This window comes from Chiloscyllium plagiosum, unplaced genomic scaffold (assembly GCF_037043375.1).
Source record: "Chiloscyllium plagiosum isolate Xiang-an unplaced genomic scaffold, Cpla_swu_hap1 HiC_scaffold_33, whole genome shotgun sequence".
Taxonomy (NCBI): domain Eukaryota; kingdom Metazoa; phylum Chordata; class Chondrichthyes; order Orectolobiformes; family Hemiscylliidae; genus Chiloscyllium; species Chiloscyllium plagiosum.
In genome coordinates this window covers 21,112,157-21,139,909 of record NW_028270171.1, presented here as the reverse complement: position 1 = coordinate 21,139,909, position 27,753 = coordinate 21,112,157, and the positions used below count along the sequence as shown (strand labels likewise).

General features: G+C 50.3%; 1 protein-coding gene across 2 annotated transcripts in view; it reads right to left on the bottom strand.

Annotated features, from left to right (window-relative positions):
• The window catches only part of xrcc6 (X-ray repair cross complementing 6), a 34,939-nt gene extending 16,977 nt beyond the window's left edge, over positions 1-17,962 (bottom strand). For both annotated transcript variants that reach the window (XM_087978337.1, XM_087978338.1), the window contains exons 1-7: positions 17,879-17,962; positions 16,365-16,462; positions 13,242-13,351; positions 11,308-11,446; positions 7,963-8,217; positions 5,430-5,613; positions 739-925 (exon numbers count right to left, since the gene is read on the bottom strand). In XM_087978337.1, coding sequence (XP_087834463.1) covers positions 739-925; positions 5,430-5,613; positions 7,963-8,217; positions 11,308-11,446; positions 13,242-13,351; positions 16,365-16,434 — 945 coding nt within the window. In that variant the 5' untranslated portion in view covers positions 16,435-16,462; positions 17,879-17,962. The remainder of the gene's footprint in view (positions 1-738; positions 926-5,429; positions 5,614-7,962; positions 8,218-11,307; positions 11,447-13,241; positions 13,352-16,364; positions 16,463-17,878) is intronic.
• Positions 17,963-27,753: the final 9,791 nt, after the last annotated feature.

Below are 27,753 nucleotides of genomic sequence, written 5' to 3'. Positions count from 1 at the left end.
TGGCAAGGCCAGAATTTAGAATCATTGAAGAACCATAGAATCCTTACAGTGCACAAAGAGGCCATTCGGCCCATTGAATCTACACCGACCCTCTGAAGAGCGTCCCACACAGATACAGCCCCCTATCCTATCCCCGCAACCTCACATTTGCCATGGCCAATGCACCTGACCTGCACGTCTTCAGAGTATGGGAGGAAACCCAGAGGAAACCCACGCAGACACAGCGAGAACGTCCAAACTCCACATAGACAGTCGCCCGAGGCTGGAATCGAACCCGGGTCCCTGGCGCTGTGAGGCAGCAGCAGCGCTAACCACTGGGCCACTGTGACGCCCTTAATGCCCATCCCAACTGCCCCTTTAACTTAAAATCTTGCTTCACCATTTCAAAAGGCAGCTCAGAGTTAATCATATCGCTGGTGAGGCTGGAGTCACATGTAGGCCAGACCAGGTAAGGATGGCAGATTTCTGTCCCTAAAAGACATTAGTGGACCGCAGCTTCCCCCGCCCCGCCGATGGATACCATTAACAATTCCATGATGACTATCATGCTTGGTTTTTAATGCCAGATTTTCACTGAATTCAGATGTCACTATGTGCCACGGTGAAACCCATGTACCCATAAGACTCTGAGTAATTAGTCCGGGGACATTACAATATACCACAGCCCCCTCACTCCTGGTCGTTGCCCATCCTCATGTGGATGTTGTCTTTTGGTTGAGCAATGAGAAGGTTCACTACCTGGGCCTTTTTGGTGTCACTGGGCAGGAGCAAGCTGCCTGTCTCCCCGTTAAACCAGCGGGTTTTGGTTTTGACCGGCTCGTTAGTCTCTCGGTAAAGGCGGATCGCCGTGGGCTTCCTGGCACTCCGGATCAGGTTGTAAACTCCGACGGAAAGCTCCATGCCTTCTCCCAGTTTCAGGTTCAGCCTGAAGGACAGAAACATCAAATGCTGTCAATACCACATGAAGGAGAGGGGCAACAGGGCAGAGACACATCAAAGCTGACACTTGCTAATGCACACCACGTGGCTGCAAAAGGTGACAGCTTTAGGGGCGAAGGGTTAAACTTAGATCCGGACTCTCTCAGAGTCATAGAGGTGTGCAGCACCGAAACAGACCCTTCGGTCCAACCTGTCCATGCCGACCTGATGTCTCAACCCAATCTAGTCCCACCAGCCAGAACCCGGCCCATATCCCTCCAAACCCTTCCTATTCATATACCCATCAAAATGCCTCTTAAATGTTGCAATTGTACCAGCCTCCACCACTTCCTCTGGCAGCTCATTCCATACACGTACCACCCTCTGTGTGAAAACGTTGCCCCTTAGGTCTCTTTTATATCTTTCCCCTCTCACCCTAAACCTATGCCCTCTAGTTCTGGACTCCCACACCCCAGGGAAAAGACCTTGTCTATTTACCCTATCCATGCCCCTCATGATTTCATAAACCTCTATAAGGTCACCCCTCAGCCCCCGACGCTCCAGGGAAAACAGACCCAGCCTGTTCAACCTAGTTAGCCGGGTGCCAGGATCCCATGGCAGCAGTGTCCTGACTTGGAAATATATTGCTGTTCCTTCAGTTGGAATTCTGGAATTCCCTGCCTAAGGGCATTGTGGGTCTATCTACACCCAATGGACTGCAGCGGTTCAAGAAGGCAGCTCACCGTCACCATCTAAAGGGCAACCAGGGATGGCCAATAAATGTTGGCCCAGGCAATGATGCTTATATCTTATGAACGAATAAGGAAAAGATCAGGGAAGCCCCGTCTTGGACAACATTCATTCCTCCGTTAACCAGCCGCAAACAGGAATAGTAATTTGTCTCACTGTGGGAATTTTAGTGGACAAAAGCTGCCACATTTACCAACAGTACAGCTTCAAAGCAACATGAGGTGACCAATGTTCTTGTGCTGAACTTACAGCCTAGAATCAGGCCAGACAGGCAACCACCAGGAGTGGAGTACACCCTCGCTGCCCTCCATAACATTTCAAAGGTAGTGTTGCTACCTCTGGACCAGGAGGCCTGGATTCAGGTCCCACCTGCTCGAGGGGTGTGGTTATAACTCCTCTGAACAGGCTGATTAGAAATTACGAGAAAGTGCAGACGCTGGAGATCAGAGTTAAAAAGTGTGGCGCTGGAAAAGCACAGCCGGCCAGGCAGCGTCCGAGGAGCAGGAGAGTCAACGTTCCTGATGAAGAGCGTATATCCGAAAGGTTGACTCTCCAGCTCCTCGGATGCTGCCTGACTGGCTGTGCTTTTCCATCGCCACACGTTTTGACTCGGATTAGACATTATCTCGAAACCGGCCATTCAGCTCACCAGGTTACTTAAGCTCCTCACAGGCCTTTTCCTGACCCTCTTGTTTATCAGCTAAACCCTCTCTCATTCTTTCTCTGCCAAATGTTGGTCTAAGCCTCCCTTTAAACGCGCCCAGTTTGTTCTCTTCAACCACTCCCTGCTGGACTGAGTTCCACGTTCTCACCATTCCCAAGGTGAAGCAATTCCCAATTTGACTCCTTGGTCACGGTCTCATAATAATCTTTAATTTAGTCCTTTCCTACGAGTGAAGATTCAACCCTCGGCTGCTATTCTTGCAACATATTTCATTATTTTAAAGAGCTTGGTTACACCTCGACGAGAGAAAATTGGCCCCGCTCATTAATCCGCTCTGACACAGAACATAGAACAATACAGCACAGAACAGGCCCTTCGGCCCACGATGTTGTGCCGAACATTTGTCCTAGCTTAAGCACCCATCCATGTACCTATCCAATTGCCACTTTAAGTTCGCCAATGATTCTGACTCTGCCACTCCCACAGGCAGCGCATTCCATGCCCCCACCACTCTCTGGGTAAAGAACCTACCCCTGACATCTCCCCTATACCTTCCACCCTTCACCTTAAATTATGTCCCCTTGTAACACTCTGTTGTACCCGGGGAAAAAGTTTCTGACTGTCTGCTCTATCTATTCCCCTGATCATCTTATACATCTCTATCAAGTCATCCCTCATCTTTCGCCGTTCCAATGAGAAAAGGCCTAGCACGCTCAACCTATCCTCGTACGACCTATTCTCCATTCCAGGCAACATCCTGGTAAATCTCCTCTGCAACCCTCTCCAAAGCTTCCACATCTTTCCTAAAGTGAGGCGACCAGAACTGCACACAGTACTCCAAATGTGGCCTAACCAAAGTCCTGTACAGTTGCAACATCACTTCATGACTCTTGAATTCAATCCCTCTGCTAATGAACGCTAATACACCATAGGCCTTCTTACAAGCTCTATCCACCTGAGTGGCAACTTTCAAAGATTACACCATCCACATCAACAACAGCCTTTCTGTCCACTTCAATGGAAACCACACTCCAGTCCATCAGAAACTGTCATGGCCTCTCTTCCCAAGAGTAGCCAGGGATTACGTTTCCAATCTGAGTTTGAGTGACACTGCATTTTTGAATGGATTGTAAACCTGAGCTCAGACATAAAGTCTGCCAAGATCCACTTTGACTCGGAAGCTTTCTCCACCTATTGTCACATCAGGCAGACAAAACACGGGCTTGCATCTGCTTATAGAGTTATATATCGAGTCATAGAGATGTACAGCACGAAAACACACCCTTCGGTTTAACCCATCCATGCTGACCAGATATCCCAACCCAATTTAGTCCCATATCCCTCCAAACCCTTCCTATTCATATACCCATCCAAATGCCTCTTAAATGTTGTAATTGTACCAGCCTCCACCACTTCCTCTGGCAGCTCATTCCATACATGTACCACCCTCTACGTGAAAAAGTTGCCCCTTAGGTCCCTTTTAAATCTTTCCCCTCTCACCCTGAACCTATGTCCTTTAGTTCTGGACTCTCTCACCCCAAGGAAAAGACCTTATCTATTTATCCTATCCATGCCCCTCATGATTTTATAAACCACTATAAGGTCACCCCTCAGCCTCCAACGCTCCAGGGAAAACAGCCCCAGCCTGTTCAGCCTCGCCCTATAGGTCAAACCCTCCCACCCTGGCAACATCCTTGTGAGTCTTTCCTGAACCCCTTCAAATTTCACAACATCCTTCCGATATAGCATGGAATGGGGCCCTTCTGCCCATTGTGTCTGTACTAGCACCTGTATATTGTAATCTCATTTCCCAGCGTTTGGCCCAGAGCCTTGATGTGATGACATTTCAAACGTTCATCTAAATAGCTTTTAAATGTGGTGGTGGTTCCTGCCCCCGCCAGCCGTTCAGACAGTGAGTTCCACATATCCACCACACTCCGGGTAAGTAGGTTTCTCCTCAGAGCCCCTTGCCTCTGACCCGAAACATATGCCCCTGGGAAACATATGCCCCTTCTCTACTAGGGGAAAACATTTGTCCAAACTGATTCTATCAATGCCCATCCCAATCTCGTACATCTCCTCAGCCTTCTCTGCTCCAAGCAAAACGACCCCAGCCTGTTTGGTCGCTCTTAGGACATAAAAGCGGGAGGAGGCCATTCAGCCCCTCAAGCATGTTCTGCCGCTTAATACAATAATGGCTGATCTTCACTTAGACCTCAACTCCATTCTCCAGCTCTCTTCCCCCATAACCCTTCAACCCTTTACTAATGAATCTCGCCTCCTCAAATTTATCTAGCGTTCTGGCATCCACTGCACTCTGGGGGAGTGAATTCCACAGATTCCTTTGAGAGAAATAATTTCCCTTACGCTAAAGCTATGACCTCTCATTCTACACTGACCAACATGAAGAAACACCTGCTCCAGTGGAAAGTGAGGACTGCGGATGCTGGGGATCAGAGTCGAGAGTGTGGTGCTGGAAAAGCACAGCAGGTCAGGCAGCATCCGAGGAGCAGGAGAGTCGACGTTTCGGGCATAAGCCCTTCATCAGGAAGCAGATCGAAACGTTGACTCTCCTGTTCCTCGGATGCTGCCTGACCAGCTGTGCTTTTCCAGCACCACACTTTTTAGACTCTATGTCTAATTTATCAATTTCTTTTAGCATTTTACACATTCCAATTAGGTCTCGTCTCACCCTTCTAAACCCGAGTGAGTATGGGTCTAAACCACTCACAGCTGGAACACTACAGTGTTTTTGTTGTTGTTGAATGAGTTGCCAGAGGCTGGGGGTTTTGAAAGGTGCCACTCCAGGGGAGGCAGAGCTGACTATGACTCATACCACCCACCGCTTGTGTGTTGGAAGGAGCTACAGGTCGATAAGCAATGCGCGCGACTGCATTACAAACAGAACCTTCCTCAGTCCCGGGGCTGGGATTCGAACCCGCAGCTCCTGGCTCAGGGGCAGGGACGCTACCCGCTGTGCCATGGGACTGCTGCCGAGATCCGCACCTCATTGGAAAGAGAGCGCCGGCAACTCAATCTGAAACCTCCGAGTCTCCTGGGAGCCTGGAGACTCTGTGCTGTTCCTGAGACCGCTGACCTGGTGGTGGCCTTTTTCTTGTAGTCCTTGGCCCACACTTTCCGCAGCAGATCGTCCAACTTGGCCGATTCCCTGCCTTGTGCGGCGCCGTCCTCATCCTCTGTGACGCTGACAATGTCACGGTAGAAGAGGGATGTGTCGAACCCACCGGGTTTCCTGAGATGCATCAGGTCCAGGATGATGCCTGCACACAGAGAAGGCATTGACAACTCCACTCACACCAACAACGCACTTTATTAACATTTCTCTTTTGATAATACCTTTTCACAAAAAGACCTTCTCCCCTTACTTTCCTCAGATCATTCAAGTTCTTGCCCAGGGTAGAGATTATGAAAGCAGGAGAGGATATTCACTCTCCCAGGCTGATCTTTACCCCCTCCTTTGACTGTACAACAGTTTTTTTTTTCTCTTTGAGCTCTACCTCCATCCATCATTTCCTTCTCTCCCGACATCATCTTCTGTAATATATGCCAACCTTTTCCTAGCTCCCATCGGTGCTGAGGGAAGGGTCACTGGACTTGAAATGTTAACTATGCTCTCTCTCCACAGATGCTGCCAGACCTGCTGCGTTTTTCCAACATTTTCTGTTTTTGCAAGAAGATTAGAATGGTTTCTTTCTAGGTCGCTTTTGACCAATATGATTTCCTGGGATGGTTTTGATTGACTGAGGAGGGTCTTGATTAGAGTGGTGCTGGAAAAGCGCAGCAGGTCAGGCAGCATCCGAGGGGCAGGAAAATCGACGTTTCGGGCAGGAGCCCTTCATCAGGAATGAGGCTGGGAGCCTTGGGGGGTGGAGAGATAAATAGGAGGGGGTGGGGCTGGGGGGGGAAGGTAGCTGAGAATGCAATAGGCGGATGGAAGTGGGGGGTAAAGGTGATAGGTCGGAGGGGAGGTTGAAGCGGATAGGTGGGAAGGAAGATTGACAAGTGGGACAGGTCATGAGGGCGGTGCTGAGCTGAAAGTTTGGAGTGGGGTGAGGTGGGGGGGGGGGGGGGGGGAGGGGAAATGAGGAAACTGGTGAAGTCCACATTGATGCCCTGGGGTTGAAGTGTTCCGAGGCGGAAGATGAGGCGTTCTTCCTCCAGGCGTCAGGTGGTGAGGGAGCGGCGGTGGAGGAGGCCCAGGACCTGCATGTCCTCGGCAGAGTGGGAGGGGGAGTTGAAATGTTTGGCCACGGGGCAGTGGGGTTGATTGGTGCGGGTGTCCCAGAGATGTTCCCTAAAGCCCTCTGCAAGAAGGCGTCCAGTCTTAACGTGGTCTTAACATGGGCCCTGTACATTTATATTATTCGCTCCTGAGTCAGTAGGTGTCTAGCAGGGGGGAGGGGTTATGAGGAGAGGGGAAGAGGGGAGCAAGTGGTTGAGGTTGTGAGAATCCCTCCTCCTGGTCTAGGGCAAGCTCCTAAGACACAGTAAGTCACTCGCTGCCTCTCAGTTCCATCCACTGGTGGGTCACCAGCTCCTGTTCTAAAACTGCCTTATGGCCACTCCTGAGGGACATGCCTCACGTGTCAGCCATGACAGTCAAAGCAGTGAAGAGGTTTTTACGTGGAACTCCAGCCTAACCCGGTTTGATGTCAAATGAATATGAAACACAGTTTTTAATCGAGTCAAATCCCTCCATGGTTTTGGCTCTACTCACCTCTATTACCATTCATGGTCCTACAAGGTACTGCATTTTGATAAAGCAAACAGGAATAGGACTTCTATAATTAAAAATAGGGCCTTGGGTGGTGTTGTAGAACAGAGAGAACTAGCGGTTCAGGTACATAGTTCTTTCAAATTTGCATCACAGGTAGAAAGTTGAGAGTGCGGTGCTAGAAAAGCACAGCCGGTCAGGCAGCATCCGAGGAGCAGGAGAGTCGACGTTTCGGGCATAAGCCCTTCATCAGGAAAGAAGGGCACTTAAGAAGGCATTTAGCACGCTTGCCTTTATTGCTCAGACCTCTGCGTATAGGGGTTGGGACGTCATGTTGAGGTTGTACAGCACATTGGTGAGGCCTCTTCTGGAATACTGTGTCCAGTTCTGGTCTCCCTGTTACAGGAAGGATATTATTAAACTGGAGAGGGTTCAGAAGAGAATTACCAGGATGTTGCCGAGTATGGAAGGTTTGAGTTATAAGGAGAGGCTGGATAACTGGGACATTTTTTACTGGAGTGTCGGAGGTTGGGGGGTGACCTTATAGAAGTTTGTAAAATCATGAGGAGTGAACTTCCAGAGGAAGTGGATGCAGATACACTTACAACATTTAAAAGATATTTTGTTAAGCACACGAATAAGAAATCTTTGGAGGGATATGGGTCAGGAGCAGGCAAGTGGGACCCGTTTAATGTGGGATTACTGGCAGCATGGACTGGTTGGGCCGAACGGTCTGTTTCCGTGCTGGATGACTCGAGGTATTTTCCAATCAGCCAGTTATAAAGTTGCACATTTTAGGAATGAAGCTTAAGTGAGGATGTAACATACTGCAATTCTTTTGCCCAGTTGCTGACAAATAAATAGCGATGTTTGATGGTAATAATCGCCCACGCACCTGTCTCTCGGAGGTCGCTGGCCTTGGTCCGGGCCATTCGTGCTTTGGAGCTGTCTTTGGCATGGGGATTGTCGTTATTGGTGAACAGCATGATGCGCTTGTGGCTCAGTTTGAGGTGGACATCACTGAAGAGGTTGGAGCAGACCCAGAGAGCGTCAGCCAGTGAGCCGTCCGTGCTGTGTCCGATCTGATCCTTGAAGGAACGCTTCCCTTTCTCTCCCTCGAACTGGTCCAGTTCCAACACTCGCTTAGCACCTGTGTCCGGGGGGATGGATTCACGTTAGGACATTGATCGGCTAAACATACACCAGCAAACGGCCCAATCTGCTCACAATCCAAGACAGTGACTGCAGAAACCTGCCCAAACACCTTTCAACCCTAGGTTGAATTTGATTGCATTATGATCATTTTATCCCAGGGAATCTCTTATCATGAGATTACTCATTGAACCCTGGCTCATTACAGAATACTGAAGGCAAGAAGGTGTGTCAACAATATGTGTCACAAGCCAATGTTTCTGTAACAACAATTAAATCTAAATCTTTTATTTCGAATTGAGCAGCTAGTTTGTCTATCTTGCTACGAGTGCTTTCGGATTCAGAGAGAAAAGTTTTACTTTTGTTTTAATCACTATTCTTTGCACAGGCCTTATTTGTGAATATACTCTCACGAGGAGACTCTCTGTCCCTTCCTGTCCAACTTGACCGGTTGTTACTCTAATTACCGGGACTTCACTTTTACAGGTTTCCAAATCTCCCTTTACCCTCTTGAACTGTCCTACCTGTCCATCTCCTTTCACACCTATCCAATCCCTCCCTCCCGATCTATCACCATCACCCCCCCCCCCACCTTCATCCACCTATCGCATTCTCAGCTCCCTTCCCCCCCCCCCCCCCCCAGCCCCACCCACCCCCCTGCCATTTATCTCTCAGCCCCGGGCCCACAAGCCTCATTCCTGATGAAGGGCTTATGCCCGAAACTTTGATTCTCCTGCTCCTCGGACACTGCCTGACCGGCTGTGTTTTCCCAGCACCACACTCTTCAACTCCCTTTACTTGATCCCACTTTAAGCATGTAACACCTGATTCAGGGCCTAGTTTTTTTTATTTCAAAGATATATACGGTGGCACAGTCGTTAGCACTGCTCCCTCGCAGCGCCAGAGACCCGGGTTCAATTCCCGCCTCAGGCGACTCTCTGTGTGGAGTTTGCACATTCTCCCCGTGTCTGCGTGGCTTTACTCTGGGTGCTCCGGTTTCCTCCCACAGTCCAAAAATGTGCAGGTTCGGTGAATTGGCCATGCTAAATTGCCCGTAGTGTTATGTGAAGGAGTAAATGTAAGGGAATGGGTCTGGGTGGGTTGTGCTTCGGCGGGTCAGTGTGGACTTGTTGGGCCGAAGGGCCTGTTTCCACACTGTAAGTAATCTAATCTAATATAATATACTTTAGTCATTACATAGTCAGTGAAGCGATTCAGTTCTATGCAGTAGTATTTGAAGAAACAAACAAACATTGGAGTTTGACTCAATCCAACAAACAAACCTGAGGCATTTCTTACTTGTACAAGATTATATTTACATATACCTGAGGCAGCAGGAAGGTGCAGTACCTGAACAGACCCCATTTAACTTTGGCAGGCAGACCTTATGCGGTAGTCTCTCCGCACTCTGTGCCTTGGCGGCAGCTGCCCCAAGCTTTACTGCGTCCCTCAGCACGTAGTCCTGGAACTTGGAATGTGCCAAGCTGCAACTCAATCAAGGGTCAACTCCTTGCTCTGGAAGCATCCGAGGAGCAGGAAAATTGACATTTCGGGCAAAAGCCCTTCATCAGGAGCTTTCCTGATTGAAGGGCTTTTGCCCGAAACCTCGATTTTCCTGCTCCTCGGATGCTGCCTGACCTGCTGTGCTTTTCCAGCACCACTCTAATCTAGACTCTGATCTCCAGCGTCTGCAGTCCTCACTTTTGCCTAGTCTGGAACTAAGTCAGTTTTTGCAGGAGCCCCCTAGATAGAGAGGGGCATTATTTGAAGGTGGTGCTGAGGCAATGCTGGCATAGAGTTCTGCAGAATGTGTTAATGTTTACACAGTATGAAGGTCCCACAGGTTTGTCAGTGTTTACAGCCAAGAGAGTGGCGCTGGAAAAGCACAGCAGGTCAGGCAGCATCTGAGGAGCAGGAAAATCGACATTTCAGGCAAAAGCCCTTCGTCGGATGCTGCCTGGCCTCCTGTGCTTTTCCAGCACCACACTCTTGGCTCTAATCTCCAGCATCTGCAGTGCTCACTTTCGTCTCCTTGCTCTGGAAGACCAACAAGTTTCAGGCAGACCAAACAGCGTCTCTCACTGAGTCTAACTTTACTTGTATGCCGAGCCCAGGGCAATTTCAGTGAAGCAAAGATTAAAGCAAAGAATTGCAAAGGTATTCCGCTCTGAAGGAGTCATATCAGACTTGAATTGTTAACTCAGTTTCTCCCTCCACAGATGTTGAACTCCTCCAGCATTCAGTGTTTGTTTCAGATTTCCAGCATCCTCAGTATTTTGCTTTTATCCAATGGGGTGGATAAATACGATAAGGGGAGAGAAAAAGCAACAGCAGCAGTAGTTGCATTTATATATCACCGATCACCATTTCAGACATCCCGAAGTGTTCACCAGTCAGTGAAATACCCCAGTGTTCGGCCCAATTGTCATTTCTCAGCAATTAACAGACCACCCGGTCATTATAAAAACCCCAAGAGGTGCGGACACTGGAAATCAGAAACAGAAACCGAAATTGCTGGAAAAGCTCAGCGGGGTCTGGCAGCATCTGTAGCGATAAATCAGAGTTAATGTTTCAGGTCCAGTGACCATCCCTCATAATTGATAGCAGCAAGGAAAATGTTGGTTTTTATGCAGAAGATAAGGGTGGGGTGGGGGGGTATAAGGATAAATGATAGGTGGAGATAAGAGTCGAAAGAGACGTTGGACAAAGGAGTGGATAACAGATGAGCCTGGGAGGATGAATAACTGCTAATGGGGACAACTAGTAGGTAGGCCGGGCTGGAGGAACACGGCAAGCCAGGCAGCGTCAGGAGGTGGAGATGTCGACCTTTCAGGTGTAACATTTCTTCAGGACTCATTAATGGGGGCAATTAGTGGCTAACATAATTACAGACAGCTGACAAGGACGATCCATTGTCATTATCATGCTGGTGTTCACTGTTGCACTTTCCACATTGCAAACTGCACGGAGCAAGCCTCCAAGTTAAGAGTGCAGGCAGGAGATCGCCGCAGTAGCTTTAAACAGATGGGTCCTGAACATTGTCAAAACGTGTGGTGCTGGAAAAGCAGACACCCGCTGCAAACATTACCTGGTGTGTCCAAGTCATGGAGGACGTAAACATGCTTGAAGTCTACAGAGTTCTTGTGCTTCTGAGTCCCGAAGAAGACGACAGCCAAGAGATCACGTTCACTGCTGATAATCTTACTGGTGTATACCCTGTGAACACACTACAAGCAGACAGTCACATTGGTCAGCAGCAGAACAGCCATAGCTCTTGGTGGAACCGGAAAGCGCTGGACATTCAGTCTAAAGCAATGCGAAGCAGTCCATCACTACCACCTTAAACATTCACTCCCTCTGTCACTGAAGTACAGCAGTGTGCACCATCTCCAAGATACACTGTAACACCGAGGGCATAGGTTTAAGGTGAAAGATTTTAAAGGGACCTGAGGGGCAATTTTTTCACACGGAGGGTGGTACGTGTATGGAATGAGCTGCCAGAGGAAGTGGTGGAGGCTGGTACATTGACAACATTTAAAAGGCATCTGGATGGGTCTATGAATAGGAAGGGTTTAGCATGGCCAATCCACCTAACCTGCACATCTTTGGACTGTGGGAGAAAACCCAGAGTAAACCCACACAGATACGGGGAAAATCTGCAAACTCCACACAGAGACAGTCATCTGAGGCTGGAACTGAACCCGGGTCCCTGGTGCTGTGAGGCAGCAGTGCTAACCACTAAGCCACTGTGCCATCCTTAATTTAGGAGACCTGGTTGGTATAGGTGAGTTGGACTTGAAGGGTCTGTTTCTGTGCTGTACATCTTTATGACTCTATCACTCGCCATGGCTCCATAGATAACACCTTGCAAATCCACAACTTCTACCTCTCGAAGGACAGGATAAAGGTCATAGGATTACCACCCCCTGCAAACCACGCACCATCCTTATGTGGAAATATATCACCACTCCTTCACTATTGTTCAGTCAAAATCTTCCCTCACAGCACTCTGGGTGTCCCTACACCACAGGAACCAAACCTACTTCTAACTGCCCTTCTCAAGGGCAACTTGGGGGGAGTAATAAAACCAGAACTACCCACAAACTTCCTTGGCAAAAAAAGGCTTCCTCTAGCAGCCGTTGCTGATGCTGAGTCAGAGAGTGTAGTTTCACAAGGGCAGAAAGGCTGTGTTAGCCACAGGGGATTATTTTATTCCTAACATGAAACTTTCTCTTCTCAAGGTCCTCTGGTCTGCTGGAGGGTGACTAATTATCTATCCTGAGATCTGAAGCCAATTTCCAAACCCAGTTCTCTTCCAAGATCATGAAAAATGTTGCTCTTTTTTCCCCCCTGTAATTTCAAACTTGTTTTACTTCTGCGAACGCGTGTGACAGATGTGAGCTGAGCACAGTCGGGGAACTTGCAGGTGGCGCTGTTCCCATATGTCTGCTACTCTTGTCCTTCCGAATGGGAATAGTTGTGGGTCAGGTGAAGGAGCCTTGGTGAGTTCAGATTAGATTAGATTCCCTACAGCGTGGAAACAGGCCCTTCGGCCCAACAAGTCCACACTGACCCGCCGAAGAGTAACCCACCCAGACCCATTTCCCCCCTGACTAATGCGCCTCACACTAAGGGCAATTTAGCACGGCCAATTTACCTGCCCTGCACACCTTTGGTTGCTGTAGTGTATCTTGTAACCCAGCGGGGTTCGGACCACTGGGTCACTGGGTCGTGAGTACTACACTATCAGAGCTGTACAGTCGTGTCTACAGTGGACATACCAGGGATATTGGTGTTGAGCGTGTTGCTGGAAAAGCACAGCAGTTCAGGCAGCATCCGAAGAGCAGGAAAATCAACGGTTCGGGCTGAAGCCCTTCATCAAGCTTTTTGGGTCGATTTTCCTGCTCGTCGGATACTGCCTGACCTGCTGCGCTTTTCCAGCAACACGCTCTCAACTCTGATCTCCAGCATCTGCACACCTCACTGTCTCCCATCCCAGTGATATCGCCAGTCTCCTCTTACCTGAACAGTCATGTTGAAAGCTGAAGTGTCCTCATTGTTCGTTTCAAACATGGCTTCTGAGGCATCGATGAGGAAAATTAAACTGTCTCTTCCTGCGAATCTAATATCCTCTAAAAGAACAAATGGAAAAGTGGGGAAGGTGTGAGTAACTACATCCTGCTTGTTACAGCCATTTCTGCTCTGACCCAGCCAGGAATTCCCTGCCCAGTGAAGCAGTTGAATGTTTGTAAGACAGAGATAGATTTTTGAGGAGAAAGTGAGGTCTGCAGATGCTGGAGATCAGAGATGGAAATGTGTTGCTGGAAAAGCGCAGCAGGTCAGGCAGCATCTAGGGAACAGGAGAATCGACGTTTCGGGCATTATCCTGAAGAAGGGCTAATGCCCGAAACGTCGATTCTCCTGTTCCCTAGATGCTGCCTGACCTGCTGCGCTTTTCCAGCAACACATTTCCATCAGAGATAGATTTTTGAACAGTACAGGAATTAAGGGTTATGGTGAGCAGATGGGGACGTGGAGCTGAGTCCATGAAAAGATCAGCCATGATCTTATTAAATGGTGGAGTGGGCTCGATGGGCCAGATAGTCTACTCCTGCTCCTCTTTCTTATGTTCTTGTACTGTAACGCCCCAACGCAACTAACACACGTGAAACGTCTGTACCTGTGGTCTCACAGCCTTCTAACTACTGTAACCACAGCACCTTCACTCATAGAGGCCGACTTGGGAGAACAGAGATATCAGCCTCTTCTAAACTACAGCAAAGTAACGCGGACGTTGGGAAACCTGAAGTGAAGACAGAAAATGCTGGAAACACGCAGCATGTGGCACTCTCTGTTGTGCGGCTGCAGGGGGGAGGAGGGAGAGTGAGGAGGTGGTCAAGACTCAGGCGAAGGAGCCATCCTCAGACCTTCTGCAATTTGTGGCTAAGATACACAGGAGGAATATTGTGCCATCTACGGTGAACGTTTAAACGTGTTTGTAAACACAGAACTAAGAAAGGCAAGGGATACTGTGAGGAGGATAGCACTAAAGGTGAAGAAGTGTCACGGTAATGTCACCAGGCAGAATCCTCTGGAGATGTGGGTTCACATCTCACCACAGCAGATGGAGAAATTTGAATTTAATAATAATCTGGAATTAAAAACGATGCTGATGGCAATCATGGGCATTATCACTGGACTATTAATCCAGTGACCCAGGTCATGTTCTGGGGACCCAGGTCCCAATCCCATCAAGGCAGATGATAGAATTTGAATTCAGTTTCACAAAAAAATCTGGAACTAAGTGTCTAATGACGGCCGTGAACCCATTACTAATTGTCGTACCAACTCATCTGGGTCACTAATGTCCTTTTAGGGAAGGAAGCTGCCATCCTTACCCAGGCTGGCCTACATGTGACTCCAGACCCACAGCAATGCGATTGGCTCTGAACTACCATCTGGGCAATTAGGGATGGGCAATAAATTCTAGTCTAGCCAGCGACACCCTCATTAAAAATCCATCTAGTTCACCAATCCCCTTTCGGACGCGGGATCTGCCAATCCTTAGCCATGTGGCTCAGACATGGCCTCTGAAATGATCAAGGGACAGCTAAGGAAGGGCGATAAATGCTGGCCTCACCAACGCTGCCCATTAGTGAATAAAACAAATACAGAGGAACCTCGATTATCTGAACAAGATGGGCAGGCAGTATTTCATTCGGATAATTGATTATTTGGTTAACTGATTCAATGCCTCTCCTCTGGGGCTCGGAGTTTTCTGAAGTTTCCTTTATCCTCTCTCTGCCTGCCTTGCTCCCTCTCACTGTCTCAGAGTTTGTATCTGAGCAGACACACACGTGTGTGTAAGGGACCTGCAGCATTGCTGAAGCCTCCCAACTGGGTTTAGGGTACACCCCTGAACTCCAGGGAAAGTGTGCGGAGAGAGAGAGAGAGTGGGAGAGAGGGAGAGAGAGAGAGATAGAGAGAGAGAGAAAGCAGTCAGTCATTTGGAGACGTGAGCAAGAGAGAGAGAGAGAGGGAGAAAGAGAGAGAGAGAGGGAGAGAGATAGATAGAGAGAGAGAGTGAGAGAGAGAAAGCAGTTAGTCATTTGGAGGTGGTGCCTGGGCTCCCATCGATGTCCAGGACTGTTCACGGCAGCATTTCAGTAAGCCGAGATCATTTTTAATCATTGTAAGACACAATCAGTGTTAGAAACATCTCTTTGATGTAACGTTTCTATCAGGACCTTGAGATTTCCTTTGGATAATCCGAAGTTTGGATAATTGATATTCGCATAATCGAGGTTCCTCTGTATACGGACAGGTTGATGGAACGAGCAGTCATGTCATTAATTCAGAGACATGTGAAGAGATATGTTTCGGAGAGGAAAGTAAGTCAGACTGAAGAGTATAATTCTGAATGGGGTGCAGGAGCAGAGATACCTGGGGGTAGATATGCACAAGTCATTGAAGTTGGCAGGGCAGGTTGGAAAAGGCCTATGGGATCCTGGGTTTTATAAATAGGCATATTTAGTAAGAAAAGTAAAAAGATTATGGTGAAAATTTATAAAACACTGGTTTGCCCTCAGTGGGAGTCTGCTATCCAATTCTGGTCAGGTGTACAGGGTGCTGGTGAGGCTACACCTGGAGTACTGTGTATAGTTCTGGTCCCATAATGAAGGGTGACCTTACTGAAACATACAATTCTTGAGGAGGCTTGACAGGGCAGATGTTGAGATGATGTTTCCATTACCGGGAGAGATTTGAATTAATGGACGTAGCTACAGAATAAGGGACAATCGTTTAAAACCGAGATGCAAATGAACTTCTTCTTCTACAGAGTAACAAATGTCTGGGATTCAATATGCCAGAGACTTGTGGAGGCTAGATCACTGTTAGTACATAAAGAGTAGGTAGGTAAATTTTTGAAATATCATAGAATTGGGGCTTACGAGGAGCTGGATCAAGAGGAGTTGAGGCCTAGGGCAGATCAAACATGATCTTATAGAATGGTGGGGCAGGTTTCATTGGCTGAATGGCTTTCTCTAGCTCCTGTTTCTTATGTGTAATGTAATAAGTGTGGAATATACCACCTTTGTTTTCCGGATACAGACATATCGGTGATTTTATTTATGTTCTGTGTACCTTCATTATCCTCAGCTTCTTCTGGATCCTCCTCATCTTCATTCTGAAAGTGTGCGTGCCAATCCGCCATATCTACTGGGTTGGAAATGCTTCCTTTCCTGTCAGTTTGAAGCACAAGAGACAACATTAACGAAGGAAACGTTCTGGAGATTACAGTATTGGTAAGAGGGAGACAAATTGGGGGAGCTCGCTGACTGAATTGCTTCTCTGCAATTCAGTCACTTTGGACACGGCCGATTTCTTAAAAAAGACATACATTTCTATTTTTTAGATTACATTACAGTATGGAAACAGGCCCTTCGGCCCAACAAGTCCACACTGACCCGCCGAAGCGCAACCCACCCATACCCCTACATTTACCCCTATACCTAACACTAGGGGCAATTTAGCATGGCCAATTCACCTGACCTGCACATCTTTGTGACTGTGGGAGGAAACCGGAGCACCCGGAGGAAACCCACGCAGACACGGGGAGAACGTGCAAACTCCACACAGTCAGTCGCCTGAGTCGGGAATTGAACCCGGGTCTCTGGCGCTGCGAGGCAGCAGTGCTAACCACTGTGCCACCGTGCCGCCCACATTTGTTTCGCTCTTTCAAGACCACATGGGTTCCCTCTCGTGTAAGAACACAAGGAAGGAGCAAATGCAGGGCATGTGGTCTTTTGACCATGTTGCCCCATTCAATCAAAGAATGGCAGATCTGCCACACAAACTCCGGTTTTCCATAGTGCCCTCGTTTCCTTCGGTAGCCGAAACCATATCAATCTTTGTCTGGAATATATTCAATGACTAAGTATCTACGGCCTCTGGGGCTGAGAATTGGAAAAGCTGATGGATTGCTCTCAGACCACATCTGCTGCTTGGCCCTTCTGTGACTTACAGGTTTTTGTTCTCAAGGGGATTAACAAAAACAACCTGGGAAACCAGGATTCAGGCAGAGGTCAGCCGTGAACTCAAAAAATGGAACAGACTTGAGGGGCCGAATGGTCTCCTCTTTTGTTCCTTGAGGTTTATGACACAAAATGCATGCAAATTATGATTTTCTTTTAAACTAAAATGATTTCCCAGGATGGTGCTGTCACTTTGAGACAGGAACTGCTGTCTCTTTAAAAACGAGGGTGCTGTCACTTTAAGAGAGTCGTTTTTGATTGACGGAGGAAACAAGATGATTCGGCCAATCAGAAGCTTTACATAAGAGGCAGCAGAGCCAATCAGCAGGAGATATTGGTGATAGACATTCTCGGTAACCAATGGCAAGCGAGGATAGGTAGGTAACGGCCTATCTGCAACAGAGGCGGGTCCAACAGAAACTGTGATTGATAGGGGCATTGTCCAATAGGCAGAGGGGATGGGGCTAATTGTGGCCAATCAGAGACAGAGGTCAGCTTCTGGCGCGTAGAGCCACTGGAATGTGATTCTGGGGGAAGGAGGGAAAGAGAGAGAAGGAGGGGGGGGATAGGGAGAAACAAGGCAGCCAGGAGCAGGAGGAGGGGGAAAGTCAAACGGCGCCTCACGCTGATCCAAAGGGAGAGCGAGTCCGCGGGAGGAGGCGCCGGCGGCTTCAGTTCGATCACATTCCGCTTCCGGGGAAATCTCGCGAGAGCGGGGAGACTGCGCAGGCGCAGGGGCAGGAGGATGGGCGGGGCTATTCATTCACAGGAACACCCACACCCCAAGCCCCACCCCCCTCCCCCTCCTCTCCCCTCCCACTATACCCCAAGCCCCACCCCCCTCCCCCTACACTCCCCTCCCACTACACCCCAAGCCCCTCCCCCCACTCGCCTCCCCCGACACCCCTGCCCCCACTCCTCATACCCCTCCCCTCCCCCCCACACACCTCCCCCCACTCGCCTCTCCCCACTTGCCTACGCCATACCGCTCCCCCCCACACCCCACTCGCGGCCACCCACACCCCTTCCCCCACTCACCTCCCCCCACACCCATCCCTGAAACCCCTCCCCCCACACACACCCCTCACCCACACCCCTCCCTCCCACACCCCTTCCCCCAATCGTCTCTCCACTCGTCTCCCCCCACACCCCTCCCCCAATACCCCTCCCCCCCACACTCCTCCCCCCACTCGCCTCCCCCCACACCCGTCCCACCCACATCCCTCTCCCCACCTACCCCTCACCCCTCCCCCAACACCCCACACCCCACTCACAGCCACCCAAACCCCTCCCCCCACTCACCTCCCCCACACCCCTCCCCCGAAACCCCTCCCCCCACTCACACCCCTCTCCACCCACACCCCTCCCTCCCATACCACATCCCCCCACACCCCTTCCCCCAATCGTCTCCCCACTCGTCTCCCCCCACACTCCTCCCACCCACACTTCCTCCCCCCACTCGCCTCCCCCACACCCGTCACACACACACCCCTCTCCCCACCTACCCCTCCCCCACTCACCCCACACCCCACTCCCCAACACCCCTGCCACCACACATCCCTCCCCCCACTCGCATCCCCCTCACACCCCTCCCCCCACTCCCCTCCCCATACCGCTCCCCGATACTCCTCCCCCAATCCCCTCACCCCAATGCCCTCACCCCCAATCGCTTCCCCCATACCCATCCACCACACACAGCCCTCCCTCCACTCGCCTCACCCCCACTCCCCTCCCCCCCACACCCCTGCCCACCACTCCCCTCCCCCACACGCCCCCCAATACCTTCCCCCACACCCCTCCCCCCACACACCCCCCCCACACCCCTGCCCCCAACTCCCCTTCTCCCACTCCCCTCCGCCACACACCCTCCCCAAACCCCTCCCCCCACACCACTCCCCCCACAACCCACCCATACCCCTCCCCCCCACTCGCCTCCCCCACACACCCCTCCCCCACTCGCATCCCCCATACCCCTCCACCCACACCCCTCCCCCCAACACCCCTCACCCCAAACCCCTCCCCCATTCGCCTCCCCTCACACCCCTCCCCCAAATCCCTTCCCCCCCCACTCGCCTCCCCATCCAAACTCCTCCACCACACCCCTCCCCCCAACCCCTCCCCCATATCCCCCCACCCCCCACACACCGCTCCCCCACACCTCCACCCACACCCCTCCCCCACACACCCCTCTCCCCATATACCCCTCCCCCCACATCCCAATGCCCAACACCCCTGCCACCACACACCCCTCCCCCACACACCCCTCCCCCACACACCCCTCCCCCCACTCGACACCCCTCCTCCAACACACCCCTCCCATCACTCGCCTACCCCCACTCGCCTCCCCTCCACACCCTTCTCCCCACACTCCCCTCCACACCGATCCCCCACCACTCGCCTCCCCCCATACATGCCTCCCCCTACACCCCTCCCACCCACACCCCTCCCCCATACACCCCTCCCCCACACACCTCTCTCCCCCACACACCTCCCTCCACACTCCCCTCCCCCTCACCTCCCCCCACACCCCTCCCCCACACATCCCTTCCCCCACTACTCGCCTCCCCCCATCCACGCCTCCGCCCACTCGCCTCCCCCCCCACACCCCTCCCCCCCACTCGCCTCCCCTCCACATCCCCCCCCACACACCTCCACACCGATCCCCACACCCCTCCCCCCACACTCCTCCCTCCACTCCCCTCCCCCACACTCCCACCCCCAAACTCTCCTCCCCCCGCTGCCAGAGGATGTGGTGGAGGCTGGTACAATTGAAACATTTAAGAGGCATTTGGATGGGTATATGAACAGGAAGGGTTTGGAGGGATATGGGCTGGGTGCTGGCAGGTGGGACTAGATTGGGTTGGGATATCTGGTCGGCATGGACGGGTTGGACCGAAGGGTCTGTTTCCTGCTGTACATCTCTATGACTCTATGACACACCTCTGCCCCCTACATGCACCCACCTTCCCCTGTCAAAGATCCCCTCTCTGCCCATACATGCAGCCCTCCCTCCACAAACATCCCTCCCCCACTCTCTCACACACGGCCACCTCCATACCCACACACATCCCCATCTGCCAACTCTCACACACCACCCCCCTCCCCTACCCCACTCTCTCACTACCCCCACCCCACTCTCGCCCATTACCCCCTCTCCCCACACATACCCTTCCCCCAGACACGCATCTCCCTCACACACAGCCCTGCCATCCCCACCCCTTCACAGACACACCACTCCCCCCACACCCCTCCCCCACACACAACCTTTCCCAGACACCCCCCTACTCAGGTTTAGCGTGATATGGGCCAAACACTGATGAATGGGTTAGATTGGGATTCCAGGTTGACATGGACGAGTTGGCCTGAAGATCTCTTCCCATGCTGTATGACTCTGTAACAGATTTTCCGATCGTCATGGCATTGCTGACTTTGGGAGCTGGCTGTGTGAGAGGTGGTTGCCACGTTACCTTCATTACTAGAATGGCTACACCTCAACAAAGCCCTTCGTTGGCTGTGCAGCTGTTTGACAACACGATAAAACAATATGTGCTCAGGCTGGGTCAAACTGAGGCAGAAAGATCCAGGAGTAACGCTCACAGACAAACAGAACGATTAACTGAAATGAAAAACTAGCTGACAGGATGGGGCATGGAGAAAGAGCAGGTCAGCAAGAATAACTCAATAGCACCCCAAAGGGGCTGGCCCAGTCTGAAAGGACTGAAGGGCCTCTTAAAATTTATTTTGTGGTAAGGCCTGCATTGGTCGTTGCTCTTGAACTGAGTAACTTCCTTTGCCCATTTCAGAGGGCAATTAAGTACCAATTCTGTAAGGCCATCTCTGATGGACAGGCCACTCCGTCTGGGTGGCAGAAATGCAGTTCCCCTTGGCACGTTCCGTTTCCTTCACTCTCAAAATGTCAGTGTGTTCTGGGGAGGACAAATCAAATAAAAGCAGATGCTGTAAATCAGCAGGCCTGGCAGTATCATTGGTTAGCACTGCTGCCTCACAGCGCCAGGGACCTGGGTTCGATTCCCGCCTCGGACGACTGTCTGTGTGGTGTTTGCACGTTCTCCCCGTGTCTGCGTGGGTTTCCTCCCACAATCCAAAGATGTGCAGGTGAGGGTGAATTGGCCACGCTAAATTGCCCATAGTGTTCGGGGATGTGTAGGCTAGGTGCATTAGTCACGGGTAAATATAGAGTAGTAAGGGAATGGGTCTGGATGGGTTACTGTTCAGAGGGTCGGTGTGGATTCGTTGGGCTGAAAGGCCTATCTCCACACTGCAGGGATTCTATGAAATCAGTCAAAGTTTCGGGCCCAGTGACCCTTTCCTCAGAACTCAACAAAGACCCTTAGAAGATCCTGTGGCAGGGCAGCACTGTTGGGGGGGGGGGTCGCAATATTGGTCACTCAAAATGGCGTCATTGAGCCACCTCGCCCCTCGAGTCACAATGCCTTAATAACGAGGCAGCGTAGCAACGGAGAGGGAATGAGATGGCAGCAGATCCCACTGCCTCTTGAAATGTCCTGTCCTGCACCCCTCGCCCCGGTGAGCTCATGGATCTGCGGTGGGGGAATCAACCCGTCCAATCACATGGAGATCCACGGCAGAAACCTGAGACCCTGAGTCAACGTCGTTCTCAAATCAAGGGACGGTTAACATAGAACACAGTACAGGCCCTTCGGCCCTCGATGTTGCGCCGACTAACAAGACCCCATTGGGAATTGACTTGCTATTCTCTCTCAGTTTCTGTTTCGCACCTTCAGTGAGGTTGGTTAAATTTGAGCTTATTTGGCAGAAATTTGTGCTGTTTTTCATTGCACTCTGATCCCATGATATTTATATTCTCACTCTTTTGAAAATATTTTTCAAACATTAAGCTAACAGGTCTACAGTTCCCCGAATAGCCCCTATTTCCCTCCTGGGATTACTTGCACATCACAAAAACAGGCCATTTGGCCCAACTGGTCAGTGCTGGTTTCTTTTCCTGACTCAAACCTGATCTCAATTTGTCACTGTAAACTCTTGGTTCCCTTCTCCCTGAGCCCAGCTACCCTTTAACTGGATCAGTACAATTCACTTGAACTATTCCCTGGGATGGTGTGCGTCACACTCTGACAGCTTTCTGGGTGAAGAAGTTTTCTCTGAATCCCCTGCTGGGTTTCTTCGTGACTGATCCAAGATGGCGGCTGTGCGTAGGAGCGTTTGGGCTCCTGCTCGCCTGCTGTTTTCATCCATTCATTTCCCTTTTTATGTTCTTCTTTTCTTTGCGGTTTCCCCCTCACTTTGGGGAGCTTGGCTGTGGTGGTACCACCAGCTGAGGTAAGGCCTAGCAGCGGGAGGCCGTGGTGGGCCCAGCGCAGGACTCCAGGCATTGGCATCGACAGCCGCTCTGATGTCAGCGCTGCTTCAGAGGGTTGCCCTCTTGTTCAGGAAGGCTGTGGACTCCGATGCTACGATCGATTCCAAGATGGCGTCGTCGAGGTGGGCAGTGAGTGATGGTGCTGGGCTGTGGTGAGTCCGGTGCAGTGAGCCCAGCTAAACACTCTCATGGTGGCAGCGGTGAGGGTCATTTTCATTTCCTTTTGTTCCTGTTTCTTTAATTTCAGCTGTTTTTTTCCCGCAGCTCAATAAAGAGAAAGAAAATCAAATAACACAAAAACAAAAATAAACAAGTCAAACATCTCCCTAGTCAAGGGAACTCTCTTCTTCCCCACAGTACACTGGCTGTGGCCAGCCAGCTTGGAGTCAGACCCCAGGACTGATCAAACAGTGAAGGGGTTAAATCAAAATAGAATTGGATGGGGGAAAGAAAACACCCTGCGATGCCCACCTCTCCCTGAAAATCTCGAGGGGGGGGGGGGGGTTGGTGGACACCGCGTGCTTCGCAGCTCTTGTTTTGAATTTGTTATGGAGAAAAACACCAGTCTCAGAGTCAGAGTCGGGGTTCAACGACAGAGTTTATTGCAGAAGGAAATACCGGAGCTCCAGGGGGAGAGAGAGAGAGAGAGACCAGCAGCACAGTGGTCAGCTGTGAGTCTGCTCTCGACTCAGAGTACATGTCAAGAAACTTGTCTCCATCTTGTGACACAATAGGTCAGTGATGAGATTATTGTCTTTGTAACATGGGTTTGCTTATGGCAATCATTGCAGAATCGTTGGTAGTTTTGAGTCCCTGCGCAGCCTTTGTTAATTTCCGTCAGTTTCAACGTCTGCGCGGAAGTCCATTGCTGTAGTAATGGGCACTAATCGCTTTTCCTGAGAAGGACGATTACTGCAGCCCGGGCTGTTCGCATTTTGTATTGAGTCTGTATCAAGCTGTTAGCATTTCAATAAGAGGTGTTGGCTGGACTCAGACACTTCAGCGGGCAGTGTACATTACTCATGTGTATTCTCTCGCCCACCGGCCTTAAACTAATCAACTGGGTGGTGAGTGCATTGTGCTGGCCCCAGGCAGTGTCTGTATCTGCTCTGCTGTTTCTCTCCATATTGTGATCCGGCGGCCATCTTGTGTGTCATGTTGGCCAACTGATGGCTCAGCGGCCATCTTGTGTGTCCATGTGCCTAGTGTCACCCTGCCCCGTGCCATCTCTCTCTTCAAATTCCAACCATTGTATTCTAAGTGGGGCCACATGATGACTCTGTACACTTTTCACAGTGCTTCTGTACACACAATAAAATCTAATCTAATATCAGGTTCAATCTAAATTAATCGAATCTAACCTGATATTGATTCTAGTACTGCTCTGCCTCTCAATGGGAAATATTCTCCCCGTACCCATTGATTGAAACCTTTCATCTTTTTAAATGCCTCTCTGAGCTCCCCTTGATTGGCGATGGTTCCCATCCATCACTTAATCCCCAAACCACAGACAATGATTCTTGGTTTGTTTATTTTTAAAACATTTTTATTCATTCATGGAATGTGGACGTCTCTGGGCTGGGCCCAGTATTTATTGCCCTGTCCCTAGTTGCCCCTTGAGAAGGTGGGGGTGAGCTGCCATCTTGAGCCGCTGCAGTCCACCTGCTGTGGGTTGACCCTTAGGGAGGGAATTCCAGGATTCTGACCCAGCGACAGTGAAGGAACAGTGAGATATTTCCAAGTCAGGATGGGGAGGGGAACTTGCAGGGGGGTGGTATTCACAGGTATCTGCTGTCCTTGTCCTTGGAAGTGGTCATGCGTTTGGAAGATGCTCCCTGAGGATTATTAGTGAATTTCTGCAGTGCATCTTGGAGATGGTACACACTGCTGCTGCTACAGAGGGATGTTCATTTCCTTGGTGCTGATCAAATGCTTGCTTTGTCCTGGATGGTGTCAGGTTTCTTCTTCTGATAAAGGATCACTGGACTCGAAGTGTTAACTCTGCTTTTTCCAGTCAATGGATTCTGCCAAGACCTGCTGTGTTTCTCTATGTTTATTCTTGAGTGTTCTTGCCATCAGTGGGCTCTTGCTGTGCACAGGTTAGTTTGTCGCATTCGTCCTGCTTCCAGGCAGTGACCCTGGCTTCGAAGCATCCTTCAGAGTTCCCAAGAGGTGCTGTGTCCTAGTCACAGAGATCAGCGGGCCCTTCGAGTCTGACCCAGTGAAAAGCCCCCACCTGACTATTCTAACCCCATGCCCCTGCCCATGGCCGCTAGCCTTGTGTACCTCGGCATGGTGAGTGCACATTGAAATCCTGCTTCAATATGATGAGGGTTCCTGCCTCTCCCCCCCCCCCCTCCCAGGCAGTGTGTTCCACATTCCCCCCACCCTCTGGGTGAGACAGTATCTCCTCACGTTCCCCTCAAAACCTCCTGCTCCTTCCCTTCAATCCAAGACCCTGGTCATTAATCCCACCACCAAGGGGAAAGATTCCTCCCTGTCTGTCCTCTATGTCCTCATAATGTTTCTTTCTTTCTGTCACTCTATCATAGAGTCATACAATGGGCCCTTCAGTGCAACTCATCCATGCCGACCAGATATCCCAACCCAATCTAGTCCCATTTTCCAGCACCCGGCTCATATCCCTCCAAACTCTTTCTATTCATATACCCATCCAAATGTCTTTTAAATGTTGCAATTGTACCAGCCTCCGCCACTTCCTCTGGCAGCTCATTACATACACATACCACCCTCTGTGTGAAAAAGTTGCCCCTTCGGTCTCTTTTATATCTTTCCCCTCTCACCCTAAACCAATGCCCTCCAGTTCTGGACTACCCCGCCCCAGGGAAAAGACTTTGTCTATTTATCCTATCCATGCCCCTCATAATTTTGTAAACCTCTATAAGGTCATCCCTCAGCCTCCGACACTCCAGGGAAAACAGCCCCAGCCTGTTCAGCCTCTCCCTGTAGCTCAAACCCACCAACTCTGGCAACATCCTTGTAAATCTTTTCTAAACCCTTTCAAGTTTCACAACATCTTTCCGATAGGAAGGAGACCAGAATTGCACGCAATATTCCAACAGTGGCCTATTCAATGTCCTTTACAGCCGCAACATGACCTCCCAACTCCTGTACTCCCAACTCCTGAAGAAGGGCTTATGCCCGAAACGTCGATTCTTCTGTTCCCTGGATGCTGCCTGACCTGCTGCGCTTTTCCAGCAACACATTTTCAGCTCCTGTACTCAATACCCTAACCAATAAAGGAAAGCATACCAAACACCTTCTTCATGGCCTCCCTCACAGTACAGTGGTGGTGTCCCTACTCCGGGTCCAGGTTCAAGTCCCACCTGTTCTAGAGACGTGTAATAACATCTCTTGTCCAGAAAAATCAGTTAAATAGAATGTTGGTCAGACCACAACTGGAGTATTGTGTACGGTTCAGGGATCCACTTCATTGGAGGGATGTGACAGCACTGGAGAGGGAGCAGAGGATGCTGCCTGGGCTGTAGACTCTTAGTTATTGAAGAGAGGTTGGACAGACTGTATTCCTCAGAGCAGAGGAGATTGAGATGGAGGCCTGTGACCACTGGAGTGCCACAAGGATCGATGCTGGGTCCACTACTTTTCATCATTTATATAAATGATTTGGATGTGAACATAGGAAGTATCGTCAGTAAGTTTGCATATGACACCAGAATTGGAGGTGTAGTGGACGGCGAAGAAGGTTACCTCAGACTAACTGGGATTTTGATTAGCTGGGCCAATGGGCTGAGGAGGTGCAGATGGAGTTTAATTTAGATAAATGTGAGGTGCTGCATTTTGAGAAAGCAAATCTTAGCAGGACTTGTACACGTAATAGTAAGGTCCTGGGAAATGTTGCTGAACATAGAGACCTTGGAGTGTAATAGCTCCTTGAAAGTAGAGTCTCAGGTAGATAGGGGCAACATTTTCACTCAGAGGGTGGTGTATGTGTGGAATGAGCTGCCAGAGGAAGTGGAGGAGGCTGGTACAATTACAACATTTAAAAGGCATCTGGATGGGTATATGAATAGGAAGGGTTTGGAGGGATATGGGCCGGGTGCTGGCAGGTGGGACTAGATTGGGTCGAGATATCTGGTCGGCATGGACGGGTTGGACCGAAGGGTCTGTTTCCGTGCTGTACATCTCTATGACTCTAAAGGCCCTGCAGAGTCAATGAGAGTTTCACAGACTGAGTTGCAGCTGGAATGCAGCCTGCGACCAGCAGATGGCAGGCTGACACAATGGCTGGTCTGAGAGAGGGCGATGCTGGAGTTAAGACAGGAGACGGAGAAAATAGGTCAAACAGCAACGAGGGATTGGAGAAAGGAAGAGAACTTTTAAAATGTAACATCGAGCCACTTTCCCTCTCTGAATAACTCTGCCCTTCCTGTGGATCCTCACTCCTGTTGGCCTTTTGCTTGGTTGCACCTTAATTTTTATTTACTCTGATGAAATTCCAGCTGCTACCGGGGTAGGGGTTGGGGGGGCGGTCTGAGGAAACACACAGGATATTTCCTGGCGATCTTCGCATTATAATTAAGAATGTGCATCTCTGCCGCATTAAATTCTTGTTTCCATACCGCTCGGAGGGCAGCTGTCTGTTCACTCTGTCGCTCTGGTTGTGATGTGAAGTTGTCAGGTTGGCCAAATGCCTCATAATTTCAACCACTACGTCCACCATCGAGGGAGGAAGCCAGTGTCACAGACCTCCCCCAGTCAGATCAGGGGTCGAACCCCCATGATCTTCATTCATTCAGCATTTATTGCCCGTCCCTAATTGCCCAGAGGGTGGTTCAGAATCAACCACGTTGCTGTGGGTCTGGAGTCACGTTCAGGCCAGACCAGGTGAGCTGAAGGACATTAGTGAACCAGGTGACTTAGATTCTTAATTCTAGATTTTCAAAAAAAAAAATTGAATTCAAATTCTACCATCTGCCGTGGCAGGATCCGAACCCATGTCCCCCGGATCAACAATCCAGCAATAACACCGCTCAGCCATTACCTTGCCACGGAGCTGCCACACTGACCAGACATGTTGAATGGTCAGGGCTGGCCAAATGCCTAGAATCTCGCTCCCTCCCCCTCCACCATCGGGGCACCATTCACCACACGGTGT